Source organism: Cyprinodon tularosa, unplaced genomic scaffold (assembly GCF_016077235.1).
Source record: "Cyprinodon tularosa strain WSP-4 unplaced genomic scaffold, ASM1607723v1 ctg90, whole genome shotgun sequence".
Lineage (NCBI taxonomy): Eukaryota > Metazoa > Chordata > Actinopteri > Cyprinodontiformes > Cyprinodontidae > Cyprinodon > Cyprinodon tularosa.
Genome location: NW_024039674.1, coordinates 3,085,584 through 3,104,415, shown reverse-complemented (window position 1 = coordinate 3,104,415; position 18,832 = coordinate 3,085,584). Strand labels below are relative to the sequence as shown.

Genomic DNA, 18,832 nt, shown 5'->3' with positions numbered 1-18,832 from the left:
ACAGTCCATCTACAATCCATCCGCAAACGGTGGCGTAACTTGCACGGCGCTGCCTTCCACATATCCTGTTACTGTGGTCTCAGTCTGTCATCCATCGCTCCCACGCCGCTCGCAGCCTTACTGTGAACGGCCGCTCCACACCGATGTCGAGCGGTGGAAGTTCCTTTGTCAGACCCCCCGGGATAACGGCGAGCACAGCTTTCATTTGATTCATCTTTTTTTCACATCGGCTGTGAAATGGGCACGCAGCGATGGTGATGCGTGGAAAAAAGCACCTGGTCTCCTCACATACACCTGCCTTTCATCATCTCCTCATTCATCCAGCCTTTTCATTTGCGTTAATATCATATGTCATCAGAGCGCTGTGTCAGTCTCGCTGCCAGCTCCCAGATCAGCTTCTCTGATTGGTTGATGCGGCGCGTCCAGCAGCAAAACTTCAATTTTTCCATCTGAGCAGCAGCAGCGCGTTGGCGGTGCGTCAGATGCTTAAACGCTCCCGACGTGCTGCACCAAAACGCGCTGCGGGACCTTTTGCTGTGCCTATACGCGCGTCAACCATTGACTTTGCATGTAAACTCGCTGCTTCTGCTGCACCTGCTGGGTCCGGTTCACACCGATGTCGAGCGGTTGAACAGCGAGCACAGCGTTAATTTGTTTCCCCATGTTTTTCACATCAGCTGTGAGATGGGCACGCATGGAGTTACATATTAACAGCGATGGTGAGGGGTGGAAAAAAAACACCTGGTCTCCTTACATTCAGCCACTCTTTCATCATCTCCTCAATGAGGTGGTCTCAAAAGTCGCAGTTACAACACACATAGGGCGCACCGCACCATAGGGCGCACCGCACATTTTGAGGAAAAAAAAAGACGTTTAAGTGCGCCTTATAGTCGTGAAAATACGGTAGATTCTGCAGGTATCACTGAGATTGGGGTGAAGGGTCCAGCAGTGCAACCACCCTGAATATTCAGCCAAAGATACAATTAAGTGGTTCAGAGCAAAGCAGATTCTGGGGTTCAATTCAGTTTATTTATATAGCACCAGTTCACAACACATGCCACCTTGGGGGAACTTTACAGAGAGAATAGAGTCTGATTTGTTAAAAGTTTCTGTCTGATTACATTGGGTCATTGACTTGCATAACCTGCTTTTCTAGGATGAGCCTCCGGCAACGATTTTTGCTTGCACTTTGTCATTGAGTCTTCAGCAATCCATCACACAGAGCATGCATCTAGCAACAGTGGAAAGCCCAGGTAACATGCAGCCAGTCAGACGAGCTCTGAGCCAGTTCCCACGTCAAAGGGTTGGTGTGGTCTATTTGGGTTCAATTATTCAAAACTTATAAAAGGGGGATTGGACTAGCTTGTAGGAACCAAATTTTATTACTTGTAAAAATTATTTTAAAAGATCCCATTCTTAAGAATATGATCTGGCAGTGCCCTCCTCCTCCTAATTATTACAGCAGATTTCACCTACAGCGCTGTTTGCTAACAATACATATTTCTGGAGATGGATGGATGGATGGATGGATGGATGGATGGATGGATGGATGGATGGATGGATGGATGGATGGATGGATGGATGGATGGATGGATGGATGGATGGATAGAACAATATTTTACAACATTATATAAATATTAATGTTTCTTTAGTTAAACTTCCTTTAACAAGATGTGAATTATAAGTATTGACATTTGATATGTAGCACAAAGTTTTCATTTCAGTTTATATATTTTAGTTATTGTCATTTTAGTTCAGTTATAGTTATATATTAAAATATATATAAATTCACTCCGCGTAACAACATCTGATAATGTAGATCTACAGTTGGATTTAGATGCTGTCATTTTTTAACCTTTATAATGGTCAAAGGGCCTTGATCCTTTCAAAGAAGGAAGTTTTATCTGGAGTCTTCCATCAAAATTCAAACAAAGAGATTTAACTGGACTCCAACCTGGGTGTTGAATAATGGGGATTGTTTTACATCCAGAGTAAACAAAACTGTTTTTACTTCCTCATCTTCTCCTTCCTGAGTAAACCACAAAGACAAACTGGAGTTGGGCCAGGACTTTAACTAGGCCATTCTAACCCAAGAATCTGCTCTGATCTAACTATCCATTGTATGTCTGCGTGTTCAGGGTGGTTGGCCTGCTAGACAGTGAACCTACCTCCAGTTTCAGGTTTCTAACACCGTTTCCTCCATTTAGCTCCATCCATCTTTTATCAAGTCTGACAATTTTAACTATCCCTGATGAAGGAAAGCATATTTTGTGTAATAGTTATGCGGCAAATTATAGATTGCCTTACACATATTCAGGGAATATGAGGCATTTGCACTACTGCATGGTAAGAGCAGTCATGCATATCTACCGTAACCTTACATATCTCTTCATGCATAGCAGCTCCGTAACTATTTTCCTTTATCATCCGCATTGGAGGAGAAAAACAGCTAAGGTTCCAAACAGAGTTTGTGAAATCACTCAATATTTAGTAACTAAAAGTTTAAAATAAATATTTTTTGTGGAATCTATGTGTGTAAATTATGTTAATCCCAACAAGACTCATCCCTGTACTAGATCATGAGAAAGCTTCTACTCAATACTAAGCAAGGGGTCTAAATACTTATGACCTTATCATATTTCAGTTTTTCTTTCTTGGTAAATTTGCAAAAAATTCTACATTTCAGATTTCTTTCTGTTAAGATAGGATGTTGATTATACATTAATGAGAAATATGAACTTCTTTTGATGTTTGCAAATGGCTGCAATAAAACTGAGGGAACATTTTAATGGATCTAAATATTTTCTAAGCACTGTATAAGTGCTAAGGTTGAATCTGAACATAATATTGCTTTTAAAGATTTTATTTCCGCTGAGCTGCTAAGAAAACTTTTCCTCTGTCTATAAAAGACAGTTCCTTATTTATTTGATTTGTTTAGCAAGTTCTATTTTGTTAATTATGATACAATAAATGTTCTAACAATTTTTCTAGTTGAGGTTTTTGATGCATGTGTGCATATATTAGAAAACATTGGTATAACTATTTACATATACCAGCGCAAATATTTAATGAATTTGAATTCCTTTCATTTACATTCTTTTTTTGTCCACGATTACTAAATCTACCTTTGGTTCTGGTAAATTCTGACACAATCTGTGTTAATGCATTATTGGACATATTGTTTAATAGGCTAATTATATATTTTCTGAATTCTTACTGATTATTATGCAAAAACTTTTTAATTTTCTTTTTCCCAGCACAGTTTTAGTGTCTTGATTATTGATCTGGTTCAATGCCTTCCTTTAATTGTTTGTATAAGTGAGATACTTATAGTTAAAAAGTGCTAAACCGTTGCAACAATCCAAAAGCCCAAGTATTATTGCTGAATATCAATAAATGTATTTATATTGTATGCAAACACTGTTGCAGTCAGTGCAGCTTTGAAGTTTTATGTAGAAAGGAAACTGTGCTCATGAACTACTATCATAATTACTTAGACTTAGGCAACTTTTATTGTCATTTGGCATACACAGTGTATACAAAACGAAACTTCGTATTGTACAGCTTTCAGAAGGTGGGTGAACTGCAGATTAGCAGCAAAAAGAACATTTTCGTATCATAAAGTGCAGCAGTGATCAAAAAAACATGGTGCAAAAACGCATTGATATCGAAATTCAGAGTATAAAAATATATCATGCAGATATGCGGTATTTTATGTTGGTGTTTGGTCATTTTGTTGCAGAGAATGTGACTTAATTTAGTTTTTTTCAACAGTTCAGCTGTTTGATCGCAGTGGGGAAGAAGCTGTTGCAGAATCTGCTGCACCGGCATCAAATGCTGCAAAGCCTCTTCCCAGAGGTTAGCTTGGATAACAGTCCATGGTGGGGATGTAAGGCGTTATTGATGATGTTATGGCCTTTGGACACGCAGCGCTGGGATGAAATGTCTTTAATGAAGGGAAGAGGAGCCCGATGATCCTCTCTGCTGTTCTCACTACTCTTTTTACTTTCTTCCAGTCTGAGGCACTGTGGCCTACACACCACACAGTGAGACAGCTGGTCAAAACGCTCTCTATGAGGACCAGTTGTTGTAAAGTGAGGACATTTTGCTGGTCCTCACAATTTATTTTGCTAATGGTTAGATTTAGGGCGAAGGTGTCAATTGGGTTAGGGTTAGGGTGAGGCATGCATTGGCAATGGTTAGTTTTAGGGTTAGGGCATAGAACGGGTTGAAAATGACTCAAAATCAATGGAAGTCAATGGGAGTCAACACATGGTCCTCACTGCAAAAAACAGAACAAAGTGTGTGTGTGTGTGTGTGTGTGGTGTGTGTGTTGGTAAATGTAGAGAAGTTGTAGAGAAGTGTGTTGAACTATAACACTGCTTCCTGGTCTGCACCCTGGGCTGTAATCATGTTGCAGATGGACTAAATTTGGCTAGCGAGTGTTTAAAGTCTGGACTTTACCAATAAACAGAAATCTGAGGTTGGTTTCCTCACACTGGATATTCTGACACGAACCTTTACCAAGAATCAGTTGTACTGCTTCCTGGAGAAGCCGACTATCGAACTCAGACAATGCTTAAAGTCAGGAGCACTGTTTCCAACAAAACATATTTCTGTTCTTTCGTGAAGCAGTGATTCATGCTTTTGGAATTTCTTTCTTTGTCGATACGCTTCAATAAAAAACATCGAAGATTTCTTCATGCAATCATAATCAACAAAAGCTGACATTGATGAATTCAAAGCAGTGAGAAGTTAAAGATTATTTGTAAAGAACAACTGTTCAGTCTGCTCTAAAATGACTCTTTGGTTGCAGCAATGAGGAAATAACATGCTTGAATCTTGTCCTGCTTCCATTCTCTTTAGTTCTCACCGTTATGAACATGACCTGAGGGATGTTGCAGTCAGCTGTTTCCTTAGTTTATAATTAGTTAAACATGTCACACTGATGTTAAAGGCAGGTATCAGCTGCTAGCCAAGCTGGAAGAGCATCTGATTACTCACTGAGAAATGTTAACCAAAATGAAGGGCTGAAAACAGCTTTTTATATTTACTCTGGGTGTGAGTGTTTGTGTGCCTGGTGACTTGTTATGGATGGATGGATGGATGGATGGATGGATGGATGGATGGATGGATGGATGGATGGATGGATGGATGGATGGATGGATGGATGGATGGATGGATGGATGGATGGATGGATGGAAGGAACAATATTTTACAACATTATATAAATAATGTTTTATGTTTACTCTGGTCGTATATCTCATTGTTGCTCTTTGATAGACTGGTGACATATTAGGGTAAATTGATGGACGAACAATATTTCATAACACTATATAAATATTCATATTTTAATTTGTTATTTCTTGACTTTTCTTCTGTAGGATGTGAATAAGAAGTACTGAAATTTGATATGTAGAACAAAGTTATCATTATTGTATCACACAATTAATAGCTTCTAAAGCAGGTTAGGTTCAAATCTGGTTCATAGAATTTCAATGTTATTTCTACTCAACATTATTCAGTTATATTAATTCACTCTAGTGCAACATCTAATAGTGTAGAGCTACAGTCAGATTTAGAAGACTGCGTGCTCTATTTTCAGCTGCACATTATAAATCTGAATAAACAAATGGTCTGTATGTTTAGAATTATAATTGTGTGCTTGGGTTAGATGCATTGTTCTGCTGTGTTGCCACACCTGTTTAATTAAAGCATTCCTGGAGTCTTTCTGGAAATAAAATAGTTTGTTTCCTGATTTTGTCAATCATTTGCTAACCTTTATAATGGTCAAAGGGCCTGACCCTTTGACAAGAAGGAAGTTTTATCTGGAGTCTTCCATCAAAAGTCAAACTAAAAGATTTAATTGGACTCCAACATGGATGTAAAACAATGGGGATTGTTTTACATCCAGAGTAAACAAAACTGTTTTTACTTCCTCATCTTCTCCTTCCTGAGTAAACCACAAAGACAAACTGGAGTTGGGCCAGGACTTTAACTAGGCCATTCTAACCCATGAATCTGATCTGATCTAACTGTCCATTGTATGTCTGCGTGTTCAGGGTGGTTGGCCTGCTTGACGGTGAACCTTTATTCAGTTTCAAGTCTTCTGCAGTTTCTGACAGGGTTTCCTCCATTTAACTCCATCCATCCATCTTTTATGTTTAGGAAATTTTGGGCCCTAGGCAAAGACAGGCACATAAAACAGACCCATTATACAGATACAGAATTTTTTTATAGATCAGACATACATTATTTGATCTACCACTTTCCCCTCTTTTTTCCCTTTTCTTGCTGTTTTCCTCTATGTTTTCTTTTGTAACTTTTTCTTTTCATATCGGCAATGTGCTCAGCTGACTTTCATGCTGTCTCAAAATGAATCAAAGATTTCCCAATCACTAAGCCCATTCTAACTTAGCTGATTGCTCCGAGCTATGTTTCTAAAAAGGCAACAGCAAATTAAATAAACACAGTCCTTCTTTTCACTGTAGACAGGCCATGATCTGCTTATCTGTTCTACTTGCTCTGGAGAGCAGAGTTCGGTCGCGAGATTTGACACTAGGCGCTTTTTTCTAATACAAGTGCTAGAGGGGTCTGAAAGTCGCTAAATATGACAACAAAAGGGCAAAGTTGGCAACACTGCTCTTCCCGCCGTTTTTTTTCAAATGGTTTGCTGCTTTCAGCACATGTGCAGCAAATTGACTGATCCGCTGAGATTATTAAAAACATAATTAATGTGCACATTATGTACCATACCATACATGTAAACAGAGTTTTTATGGGGCCACTAGGAATTTGGACCCCTAGGCAACTGCCTAGTATTGCCTAATGATAAATCCACCCCTGCTAACAGGGTTTCCTCCAAGGCCTACCTGGATTAAGCTCCATCCATCCAGTCATGCATATAATCATGCATATCTCTTCCTGCATATGAGCCAGTCTCGAACTGGCTCAAGAAGAACTACCTAAATGATGCATGCAGTATATATAGCCCTTCATGCACATCCTTGTGACGGTTGGCATATGGTGTTATTTTCTATTTCTTCAAACTGTAAAATCCTTGAAACAAGCTAAATTATAACAACACTAAAATGCTTCCTTTAAACCAAACTTCTTCCTCTGATATTTGGTGAATATATGTTTGAATATTTTGCAAAAATATTGGGTTGTGCATCTAAAGGCTAACATTTCCCATCTTACGTGCATTGTTGCCAGGTTGGGATGTTTCCCAATCTGGCAGTTTTGAATGGCCTTCTATGGATAAAATACATTTTTTCTTTAGATTTATGGCCAAAGAGACCCATAGACTTTGGTTCAAATTGGGCAATATTTGGTATATCCAGGCGGTTTATGAGTGGGGAAGTTACGCATCCATGTTAATAACCAAAGCCAGTTAAACCGCATTATAGAAGTCTTGGTGATGGATGTCGTGTGATGCTTGAAGCGAGATCAGTTAATCCACAATGTGTATTTTTATTGTGTTTCAGATTTTAGACGCACACGTTCGACTGCGCGGGGGGGTCCATAAATGGTGGGCCCGTGTAGATGGAAAAATGCCAGGGCTGAAAATCGTTCCCAGTCTGAGCCTGATATGAGATCTGTAATTCTTTTCCATATGTATTGGCGGAGAAAAACTGTTTTTAGAAGTTCTCCAGAAAGTTTTTTTTTTTTTTTCTTATACCGTATTTTCACGACTATAAGGCCCACTTAAACGTCTTTTTTTTCCCTCAAAATGTGCGGTGCGCCCTATGGTGCGGTGCGCCCTATGTGTGTTGTAACTGCGACTTTTGAGACCACCTCATTGAGGAGATGATGAAAGAGTGGCTGAATGTAAGGAGACCAGGTGTTTTTTTTCCACTCATCACCATCGCTGTTAATATGTAACTCCATGCGTGCCCATCTCACAGCTGATGTGAAAAACATGGGGAAACAAATTAACGCTGTGCTCGCTGTTCAACCGCTCGACATCGGTGTGAACCGGACCCAGCAGGTGCAGCAGAAGCAGCGAGTTTACATGCAAAGTCAATGGTTGACGCGCATATAGGTGCAGCAAAAGGTCCTGCACCGCGTTTTGGTGCAGCACGTCGGGAGCGTTTAAGCATCTGATGCACCGCCAACGCGCTGCTGCTGCTCGACATGGAAAAATTGAAGTTTTGCTGCTGGACGCGCCGCATCAACCAATCAGAGAAGCTGATCTGGGAGCTGACAGCGAGACACAGCGCTCTGATGATATTAACGCAAATGAAAAGGCTCGGTGGATGCGTGGCTGAGACAGGTGTATGTGAGAAGACTAGGTGGTTTTTTCCACGCATCACCATCGCTGCGTGCCCATCTCACAGCCGATGTGAAAAAAAAGATGAATCAAATGAACGCTGTGCTCGCCGTTATCCCGGGGGTCTGACAAAGGAACTTCCACCGCTCGACATCGGTGTGAAGCGGCCGTTCACAGTAAGGCTGCGAGCGGCGTGGGAGCGATGGATGACAGACGGAGACCACAGTTTCAGGATAAATGGAAGGCAGCGCCGGGCAAGTTACGCCACCGTTTGCGGATGGATTGTAGATGGACTGTGTCTGCTGGCTCTGTTCTTCAAGCTTTCGCAAAAGCCGGCATTATTTCTGAGGAGCTGCGCTGCACGGAAAGTGACTCTGACAGCGAAGAAGGGGAAACTGGCATGTCTGATTTAGCGCAGCTGTTTTATTCAGAGGAATGCTGAGGATAACAGAGGATGATGACTTTGATGGGTTTGATTAATACTTTGTAATAAATACATGAATAAAGCACAATCATACTCAGGTTTGCTTCCGCTCTATTTTTCTACCTGAAAACTTAATTCAACAGCAGCCTGTGGGCGCGTCTCCTCCTCTTCAGCGCGGTGGCTGGCAGGTGTTTTTTCATCTAAATAATCTAAATCTTGCAGCTATATTTGCTGTGATCAGTGGGAATAAAGTAGTTTTAATATGTTTTTAAGTGAGAAAGGCCACCTGAAAACTTCATAATTGCAGTCAGTTCATCCAGATTATCTATTTCTGTCGGAGGCGCTCAGACCCCCACATACCAGCGGTTCACCGACAGCAGAAATCCTTTCGTTCACCGCGGTGGCTGGCAGGTGTTTTTCATCTAAATAATTTTAGCTGCAGGCACCAGGATACCGGTAATAAAAGTGAACATATTCTGTCGGCAGGTTTCAGGATTTTAAGTTAATTTAGGAGTGATCACAGCGCTGTGTCATCTGCGATGTCTCTGTCTCACGGCCAGCTGCCAGGTTTGATTAATACTTTGTAATAAATACATGAATAAAGCACAATCATACTCAGTTTTGCCCCCGCTGTATTTTTAAATACGCAGTAGAGCTATTTAAAGGTAGTAGAGGACATGCACCTGTATATAAAAAATGCGCCCTATAGTCCGGTGCGCCTTATGTGTGTGTTAAATACAGAAATGGGACACATAACTGAGAGTGCGCCTTTTAGTCCGGTGCGCCTTATGGTCGTGAAAATACGGTAGATGTCAGGGGTATTTGGTAAACTTTTCCATGGCTGTTAGTTGTTTGAGGTCTCACGTGTCCCGTGTTGAGTCAAACCAATGGCGTGACGGCACAACAATCGGCCCGTAAGCAACATTATCTTCTGGGTGGGCCCCATAAGAAGTACAACCCCCCCCCCCCCCCCCCCCCCCCCCCCCCCCAAGAGGGTAGCAGAGGGCAACAAATAAAAACCTGAAAACTGAAAATAACCAGAACACACAACAAAATAAAAATTAAACCACTAAAACCAGAAAACATGGAGCAAAGTAAAACTAAATACTCAAAAGAAAACATAACAGAACCAGAACTGTGAGAAAGTCGCATTGTAAAAAATAAAATACTCAAATACATCGTTAAGATGTTTATTGCGGTTTGAAACATTTTATATGAGTGTATTTTTTACCAACCGTCTAATGAACTATACACAGTTATTAACATAGTAATTAAAATTACCACTGTCTGCTTTGCTGTTGGTGTCTTGTTTAAACGGCTCACCATCCTGTTGAAATCTGCCATGTGTTGGGGCGTAAATAAGGTCAGGTCAGTTAACCTAGTATCAGGTGGGTTTAAGAGGAATTTTTCGCACCATTACATCTGTCTAGTCCACAATTGCGTAGTGGGGCCCCTAAGAGACTGCAGTCTCTGCTTACCGATAGTTACGCCATTGCATCTAGTTGTCAGCAAAGGTTTTAGGAAAGAATAGTTAAGTCTTTATTTAGAAGTTCCTTGCCATCTGTATTCTTTATAGCTAACAGGGGTCTTTGGTAAGGTTTCCCATGGCTTTTAGTTGTTAGAGGTCTCACGTGTCCCCCAGTCTCAGGTGTTGAGTCCAACCCCAAGCTGGATGGTCCTGACCTTCGGGCCTCAGCACGTGCTGCTGGTTTGACGTCTGTTGATAAGATACTGGCATCCCTTCACAGCAGAGGCTTCACATTCCTCTAAAGAGAGCAACCCTTTAGTGAATGTGGCTCTTTTTGCAGAAACACCTGCTAAAACCCCCCCAGGTATCTCCCCTGAGGTGCTGCACGTGCAAACCCAGCTCTGATCCTGCAGGCTTTTATTGCCTTCAGATGACAAGTGCAAGGTGACGCAACTTGCAGAGATGTTAATTGTAAAGGCGGATGACGAAGAGGCTGCCTGACAGGCAGGGAGAGCTGATAGCAAGGCTGCTCATAAATAACACTCTATAGTTAGGAGTTTTATTTATTCAACACAGTCCCTATATATAGGCTATATATATATTTTAGTTATTTATTATCTGTTTTGCATTCCCCTTTTTATATATTTTTATATATCCCTGCATGTGGAGCAGTTATTTCCCGGTTGAAGCTGTTTTATGGTTCCTAATGTTGGAAAGTCTCCAAGCTGCTGTTGCGCAGCGCCGCCCCGCCTCTCCTCGGCATCCTCTCTCCTCCGCATCAGGACTCCGCCTTTTCTACTGGATATAAAGCCAGCAGCTATGGAGGGATGATCATCACATCATCAGCAGCAGCAGCAGAGAAGGTCTCTCAAAGCAGCCATCTGAGCCCCAGACGAGAGCAAGATGACCGGTAATCAGCGCTACGTGATCAGCGCCCGGATTGTTGGAGGACTCCACCGGGAGAAGCCGAAACTCAAGGTGAGTTTATTTTTTATTTCTCATCCCTTCATTTAAAAACATCCCCTCTAATGTTTACGGTTTGTTTTCCTCCAGACTTTCATGGTGTCTGTCCTTTGGTCTGATGAATCTGAGGTGATCATCTACAGGTCCTTCCAGGATTTTAAGAAATTTCATGTAAGTCAGTAATATTTCATCAGATCTCCACAGGCTGCTTGGTTGATAACATTCCTAATACGAGTTTATTTAATGTTTATTTATTTTTTCATATAGGGACAACTGAAGAGGAAGTTTCCTAATTTCAATCCTTTCCGAAAGAATGACAGGATGATCCCAAAATTCACTGGTAAGACCAAAACAAATCTAGATAAATATCTAAAAAACGTTATCAGTTTTTATTATTATTATCATTAAACCAAAATGCATACAGGTAGAGCTGTAAGAATATTGCAAGACTAAGACATGCACATAATTCATTACTAATACATGTAGAAATATTTGTTTATTTATTTGTCTATTTTTTTGGGATCCCATTAGCTGTCAGTATTTGACAACTATTCTGGGGTCCCTTTAAAATCATACAGATACACAAAACATATCAAATGATCACATCATAAGAACAACTATACATTTCAAATTATATCACATTACAGTACAATATGTTACACAAATATTCATATATTAAGGCTATCAACAAAGAAATAAACAAGTTATTGAGCCAAATGATGCTAAAATGATGCCAAATCAAATTGTCCTGATTCTATCCAGGAAAAGCGAGGAGGAGCAGTCTAAAGCAGAAAGGATCCAAGAAGTCTGTGAGGCAGATGATGTTTTTGGAGAGCTACTGCGACCGGCTGCTGAAATGCGACCAGACTGTGACCCTGAGCTCAGAGGTAACCCGGTTCTTCACCCCTAAAGACCACGACCTGCAGACTGACTTCACCAAGAACACGTAAGTTCTCAGATCCAGATGGGATTTCTCTGAATGGTCTCTGCATTTTTGGCTTTTTTTTACATTTATCTGCTTTTTTGCATCTTTGACAGCGTCATGATCCTGATGTCTGGTGATGTGCAGGATGGAAGAGGAGGAGAGGGCGCTCCCCGCCACCAGGTGGGCAACGTCACCCATCCGTTTGTCACCCAGACTTACCGCTGCGTGGCTCCCTACGAGACCAAGGATACAAAGAACCGCCCGTTTAAGGTGGCTGCGGACGAGAAGCTGGACGTCCTGATCAAAGACCCTGCAGGTAAGCACTGGAGCTTTCCCCTTTAAACCGTTTCTCACTGAAAACACACAAAATGCAAATCACGGCAACATTTAGTAAGAACTGCTAAAAGCCGTCCTATGCTCTTTGCTCTGCAGGCTGGTGGCTGGTGGAGAGCGAGGACAAGCGCCTGGCTTGGTTTCCTGCTCCCTTCCTGGAGCTTTCTGAAGGAGAAGATGATGATGATGAAGAATTCCTGGGAGGTGGGTTATTCAATTTAGTAACTTTAGTCTCAAATTTGTTAGAAAAACTCCTCTTCATTTACTTTTAACTTTACCCTTTTTAGTAGTACTTTTACTGCAATGTAAAGATCTTCTGCCTGTTGCTTTTAGGTTCCCTGTACTGTGCTGTGAGGACCTACTCAACCTCAAAGGCTGATGAAGTTGCCGTGTTCATCGGCTCTGTGGTGGAGGTGTTGAGGAAGTCTGATGACGGCTGGTGGCTCATCAGGTATCAACCTTTTGTCTTACCTGTATGCAGATAAAAACCCATTGCCTTCTGGCATAAGGTAGTTGTAGAGATGACGAGAGTAAACTTCTAACCCTGGTTCCATTTTCTCAGGTTCAACGGGAAGGTCGGTTATATACCTTCCATGTACCTTCAGCCTTACACCAATCCACGGGCCGGTCTGCATGGCTCGCACAGACATCATCACAGTTCATCGCTGAACTTGGCGATGACAAGGGAGTCTCGTCCTTCTCAGTCTGAGAGAATCAATGAAGAGAGCAGATCAGATCAGGGCTCCAGGCGGCAGTCTGCGGTCCCTGAACGTCTCCCCAGGGCCCAATCCCTGGATGTCCTCTCCGAGACCTGGCTGCACAACCAGACTGAACAGGACACCCCGACGTCCCACAGCACCGACTCCATCTTCTCCAGCTTCTCCTCCAGCAGCGAGGAGCGGGAAGAGGGACAGGACCACACCAGCGAACCCAACTCACCTCAGACCGAATCCCCCTCCAGGTCCAGCTCCGCAAGCTCTGGATCCACTCAGTCCACAGGTAGCGAGACGGCTTCAGTGGCTCCAAAGGTGCCACCTAGACCAAAGACCCAGGAGATCCTGACCCGCTGCAGCACCATGACGCGCAAGGCGGCCCTGGCCAACAAGACACGTCTCCAGGTGGATGAAGACACCATTCATAGCCGCATGTGAGCGTCGACATCTTCAACCAAACCCTAAAAGAATTCTGGGATATTTCTGCCTCATTTAATCATTTTATTAGCATAAGAACTATTATACAGACTTCTGAGAATAATAAAGGAGGATTTTGTTTCTGTTCTATTCATGTATTGTATAATATGAACTATATACTGATGTTTTTGGTTTTTTTGTGCAGCATCATTTGTCATTTTATGTCAAATTATATCGGTGCTGGATCAGACTAAGAGAAATGTTAGAAATGTTCCTTTGTTCAGCTGTTATGTTTGTGTATTAACAGTGTAGCTTCAGTGAAGCATTAAAGTAGGAACAGGAAAATGAAGGATTCCCTGTAACTTTAACAAGAGTAGAAAATACTTATGTAAACTTTCCTTCTGGTTTTTCTTTTGTCTCTTTGAGGCTGAGGGATAGGGACAGTTTGTTGAAGCTTTGACTTGTTTCCTGTCTGGTGGCTTCATCGTTCCACCTTAAAGACTTTAGGAATCTGTATTCTGTGTTCAAACAGGATAGGTGAACCTGTAACAGGAACACTTTCTGATTGGATGTACCTGTTTTGTTTTTCTTTGTTATCGCCTTTGTACTTTTTGCTGATGTTAGGAAAAAAGGTAAATAAAAAGCTGTTTGCACTAAACTGATTCTTCCTGGGCAACATTACCCCTTCAGTATCACACATCCTAATTCTTCATTTATTTATTTTTTCAGCAAATTAAATATAAGTTAAAAAAGAAAAAGAAATATTTAATTCCACTCAGAACTTTACATTTAACTCAGATTTTAGTCATACTGAAACATAGACGCTAAATGTTTTTAAAGGGATTTTTTAGTTTCACTATTTGACATTTATGCAGGAATTAACTACACACAGGCTTCACTGAACATAGCTCTATTGATGCAGGACAATGGTCCCAAAATACAGATGTGGTTCTGGAAACAGCATACACAGATCGGCATACATTTAGTTTTTATCTAACCTAAATTCATTCTCATTCACAATATAAAGCGCAGCCAAAGTTTTAAATGATTTTAAACATGAAAACAAAATGTAATCAAATTTAAATTCCTGCACACATTTTTTTTACTACTAAAATAACTTATTTTAAATTAATATTGATTAATGGGGTTTTATCTCTCGAGGCTTCTTCTTTCAACATCACAGAAACTTCAACTGTTGTAATTTTTTTCAACTTCAAATCATGTCTGCCCGTTTCTGCATACAAGACATAACAGAATAATCAAAGCTGATTTTCTTTTTTGTTTTGTTTTTGCTGGTTGGACTAATTCTCTGTTGCGCATGCTATTAGAAAAATGTATGTCGATCTGACAGCGTATGCTGTTCTGACAGAACCCCGGTCCGGACCTCAGCTACATTGAAAGCATTAATTTCAAACTCACGTCCAAAACAAATTTCAAACATTTTGATTTCCAAAATGTGGTATTAAACAGGAACCCGGGTTATGAGCGAGTGTGAGTTTAAACCAAAGAATGTATAATAAGTCCGCAAATCTAATAATAAATTAATGCCACAGATGGATGTAAACGTACGGCTTGGACAGAAGTAAATATCTTCTTTAATGTAACTGAAATATTTCCCCCAAAAAAGTTTGATTTGATGTTGGCTTTACCAAATATTTATAATAATTAGACAGGAAATTGTGCTAAATATCTGTAACTTTTCTTAAAGAAAACCTCAGTTTATTATGCTGAATTTCTTATTGTTGCTTCAGTTTACATTTTGTATGTTTTAAATCTGCTGCTGGATTTAAAACAGGCCGACTTTTTAAAATCCAGTGGCTGAGAGGGTATAAGAAATCAAAGCCAAATGCCTATCTGAAAGCCTTTTCACCTACGGCCTCTGACAATAGACGAGTAGGTTAATAAGACACCAGGCAGCTGAAACAAAGGATTACATGACTGATTGGGGATTTTAGGGCATGGTTCAGACTAAGAAGACTGGTTTGTTAAGATACAGATCAGGGCAACAGTCAGCAGGCTTCAGCGTGGATTTTAAAAAGCTGGTTGTTAAAAAAAAAATGAATTAGACTTAACAGCCAGAAACTGTGGAGGAACTGAACACTGAACATTAGCTGAACCTACTGTATGTTGTTGGTATCAGAAGTAATGCTTCAGTCAGTTGTTGCTCAGTAAATGGAGCTGATTAAATGGTCGCCAGTAAGGATGGAGCGCAGAATCTGGACCGAACAGTACAGTGGCCATGGAGAGGAAAGAGTCCTTAGATACTTGTACTGTAGGTACTTTGACAGGAACCAAAAAGGTCCTAGAAACAGAAAAGTTGGACTAACAAACACAAAAAATTGACTATAAAACATAAATGGGATGCAAAGAAATGTTAAATGTTAGAAAAGATTTAAAGGAATGTTTAACATTTTTTCCTCCCTCCAGATGTCCTCAGGATGCTTTCTCCTTTATTCATCTTAGGCTCTGGTCCATAAATATTAATTTATAATCATTTCTACATTCCTGCTAGTTGATGATTGTCTCCCCCATGCAGCAGTAGTTTGCAGCTTTTCTTTACTGCTACTCGCAGCATTTTGTATTGGAATGTCTATTCTGGTTTGTGTGTTAGCATCATTTATGTTTTGTTCATCTAAATACTCCTGAGGTCAGACGATACAGAGATATTTCAAAAGCTCCATCTCAGAGCTCAGCGTGCTGATATACAGGGCTGTCAGGAAAAGCCTTCTTTCCTGCGACACTGCAACTGAGGTATTCACCAGACTTCTGGAGAATATTAATGAACGATCATTTGGTTTTAAACCTGAAAACCTCCCACCACTATGGATAACTATTCAAGGACTCTTAAGTTTTCACGCCTTTTGATTTTAAACAAAAGAAATGAATCACACCATGGGTTTATAAACCAGCTTTGTTTTTATTTCAGTTTCCTGAAAACAAAACCAGTCATCAGAAACTAATCTGAAACAAGAGACTGAAGGAGTGTGTTCAGGTGACCCAGAGGGAGGAAAGCAGACCGTGACTCAGGACATAATGACTTACAGTTAGTGACCCAACCCACCTGCATGCCTGCACTGCCATGGTTTAACACCGCTGCCCTATCTATCTGTAAACTGGCTGCATCTCCAGGAGCATCCAGGGTTTTAAAGCTGGAGCAGGAAGTAAATCAGGATCAGTGCTGAAGAACCAGCATTAGATACTGGGAAGCAGAAATGGGTCTGCTTTATTGGATTAACTGGTATTGTTTAAGCTGCGCAGATCTAAAGCTGAATGAATGACCTAGATATTTGTTTTCTATCACCTCTATGGAGGGATGTAGGTCTTAGCCGTTCATCTCAAAAAAGAGGAAATTTGCATTCAGTGGGTTTACTGGAAAGGAAAATCTTTCCTCCTCATCTTTATCCTGCTAAGAAGCAGCCTTCTGGTTTCTCTTCAACCAAGTAACACTTTAACACCCGTGGCAACAGTGCAACTCTGTGTTATACTGGCAGTTTTTCTAGTTTGTCACTTCATTCACTTATCAGGAAAACCTTCCTGTGATGAGACTTTTATTGAAGGTTTTTGGAAACCAAAAAAGTGACACATTCAGTTACCTCTGGGGATGAGAAGACCAGGGAAGGAAACATGGAATTAAAATTTGGCTTGTCTAAGAACGGCATCTGGTTAACTAAATATTTTTAATTATTGGTAAAATATTACATGTGAAAAAAGTCGAACTCTGAGTGACTCTAGTCTGACTGAAGCAATAAGTAAGAAAAGCTGCAGAACAGTAAAAGTGCAGGGCACCAGAAAACCTGCAGAAGTTTGTGCAATAATACAATAAATGTGTAAACTTTGTTCATCAGCATGGTGGTGAAGTGGCTTTAGAACAGTGCTAGATGCAGTTGTGTTAAAGGTGATCCTAGAACAACTTCAAACTTTCTGAGAATTTCCATCATTCAGAGCCTTCCAGCACCAATCTCCCTTAAAATGAAAAATCCTTTCAGGACTCAGGAATATTTCAACATTGGCCATAAATCAGGAGGCAGCTTTAACTAGAATCATAAAACTGCTGTATTTACTTTAGGGCGGCTACAAACCATCACCAACTGTACAAACCATAAAGTATAAGGAAATGTGAGGTGACCTATGACTCAGAAGTGTGCCACTGGTCGGAATTGATGTCCGCATATGTATGTGTCGCTCTGTCAAGGTGGGTTTTACCGATTAAAACAGCAGTGTGCAGGGAGATAGAGAAGAAAAATAAATTTAATTTAAAATCTTTCAATGTGGAGGGTGGAGAAGTTTAGCAGAGATTTCCTGCAAAGCACCATCTCCACAATGATTTGTCCTCCTTTATCTAGAATTCAAGGCTTTATTAAGGTCCGAAATGACGTCGGAATGCATGAAAAGATGAAACATATTTATATGTCTAATTGGAAGCTGTTTCATTGGCAGATCTCCAGTTATTATCTCCAAAGCTCATAAGGAGTTTAACTGCCAGACAGCTCTTACTTCCTTTAGAGAACAGCTCAGATAAGTTTTGTTTCACTTCTTTCAGGAAACAAGTATTAAAGAGGAGCTCAGCCAGTAGAGAGAGACAGCTGCAAATTTTCTATAAGGTGCATTTTATATTTTGATCTCTTTTCTCAGATGACAAACATTAGTTCAAAGCACAGCTGCTGCTTTCATAAACACACTGCAGTTCAATTTTCAACATGTTTTTAAGCCCTTTATAAAAAAAAATACACAAAGTTTCATGAACATTTGAGCTGCTATCAAAGCCGCCTTGATCTTAAAAACTGTAAATTAAACTAAGAAAAGCCAACATTATCAATTCACTGATGCTTTCATTTGCATCATATTAAAAGAAATCTTTATTTTGTGACAAATATTTACTGGTTTCTAAATGGGTTTGGAGAAGCTCAGCCAGCAGAATAATATTGAAGCACCAGCAAAAAAATAAGACAGTTTGAATTCATCTGTCTGTACATATTTTTTCCCCTCAAATTAGTCCTTGTTGGTCTCTTAAGGATAGTTAAAGTCTGAGAAAACATGTTATGAAATATGGGATGTGTGAAACTAAAGGCTGCAGAGGTTCAATGCAAAGCTGCTGCAGTCACTAACACAGTGGTGTGCAGCTTTGATGATGTTGTCTGCTCTTCATTAAAATACAAAAAAGTTTTAGGATTTGAGATAAAGTCTCACTGGTTTAATTACATGTAGTTTCAAAGTCACCTTGAGCTTAAAGAGTTACTTTTCTAAAGCAATGTATAAAACCAATTGTTCTAATAACAAAAAACAGGAGGAAGGAATGTTTTGACTTCCCGAACAAACC

General features: G+C 40.4%; 1 protein-coding gene across 1 annotated transcript; it reads left to right on the top strand.

Moving 5' to 3' along the window:
* The first annotated feature begins 10,982 nt into the window (after nt 1-10,982).
* On the top strand, nt 10,983-14,173 carry LOC119775977 (NADPH oxidase organizer 1-like). Its single transcript, XM_038274165.1, has 8 exons — nt 10,983-11,142; nt 11,218-11,298; nt 11,395-11,467; nt 11,890-12,073; nt 12,166-12,368; nt 12,485-12,589; nt 12,719-12,836; nt 12,948-14,173. Exons 1-8 carry the CDS (start codon nt 11,068-11,070, stop codon nt 13,534-13,536), a joined length of 1,428 nt encoding a protein of 475 aa, XP_038130093.1. The 5' UTR covers nt 10,983-11,067; the 3' UTR covers nt 13,537-14,173.
* The last annotated feature ends 4,659 nt before the right edge of the window (nt 14,174-18,832 follow it).

Coding starts and splice junctions, on each gene's coding strand:
- LOC119775977 (XM_038274165.1), top strand. CDS start 11,068: ATGACCGGTAATCAGCGCTACGTGATCAGCGCCCGGATTGTTGGAGGA. Junction 11,143..11,217: donor GGGAGAAGCCGAAACTCAAG/GTGAGTTTATTT, acceptor GTTTTCCTCCAG/ACTTTCATGGTGTCTGTCCT. Junction 12,074..12,165: donor ACTGACTTCACCAAGAACAC/GTAAGTTCTCAG, acceptor CATCTTTGACAG/CGTCATGATCCTGATGTCTG.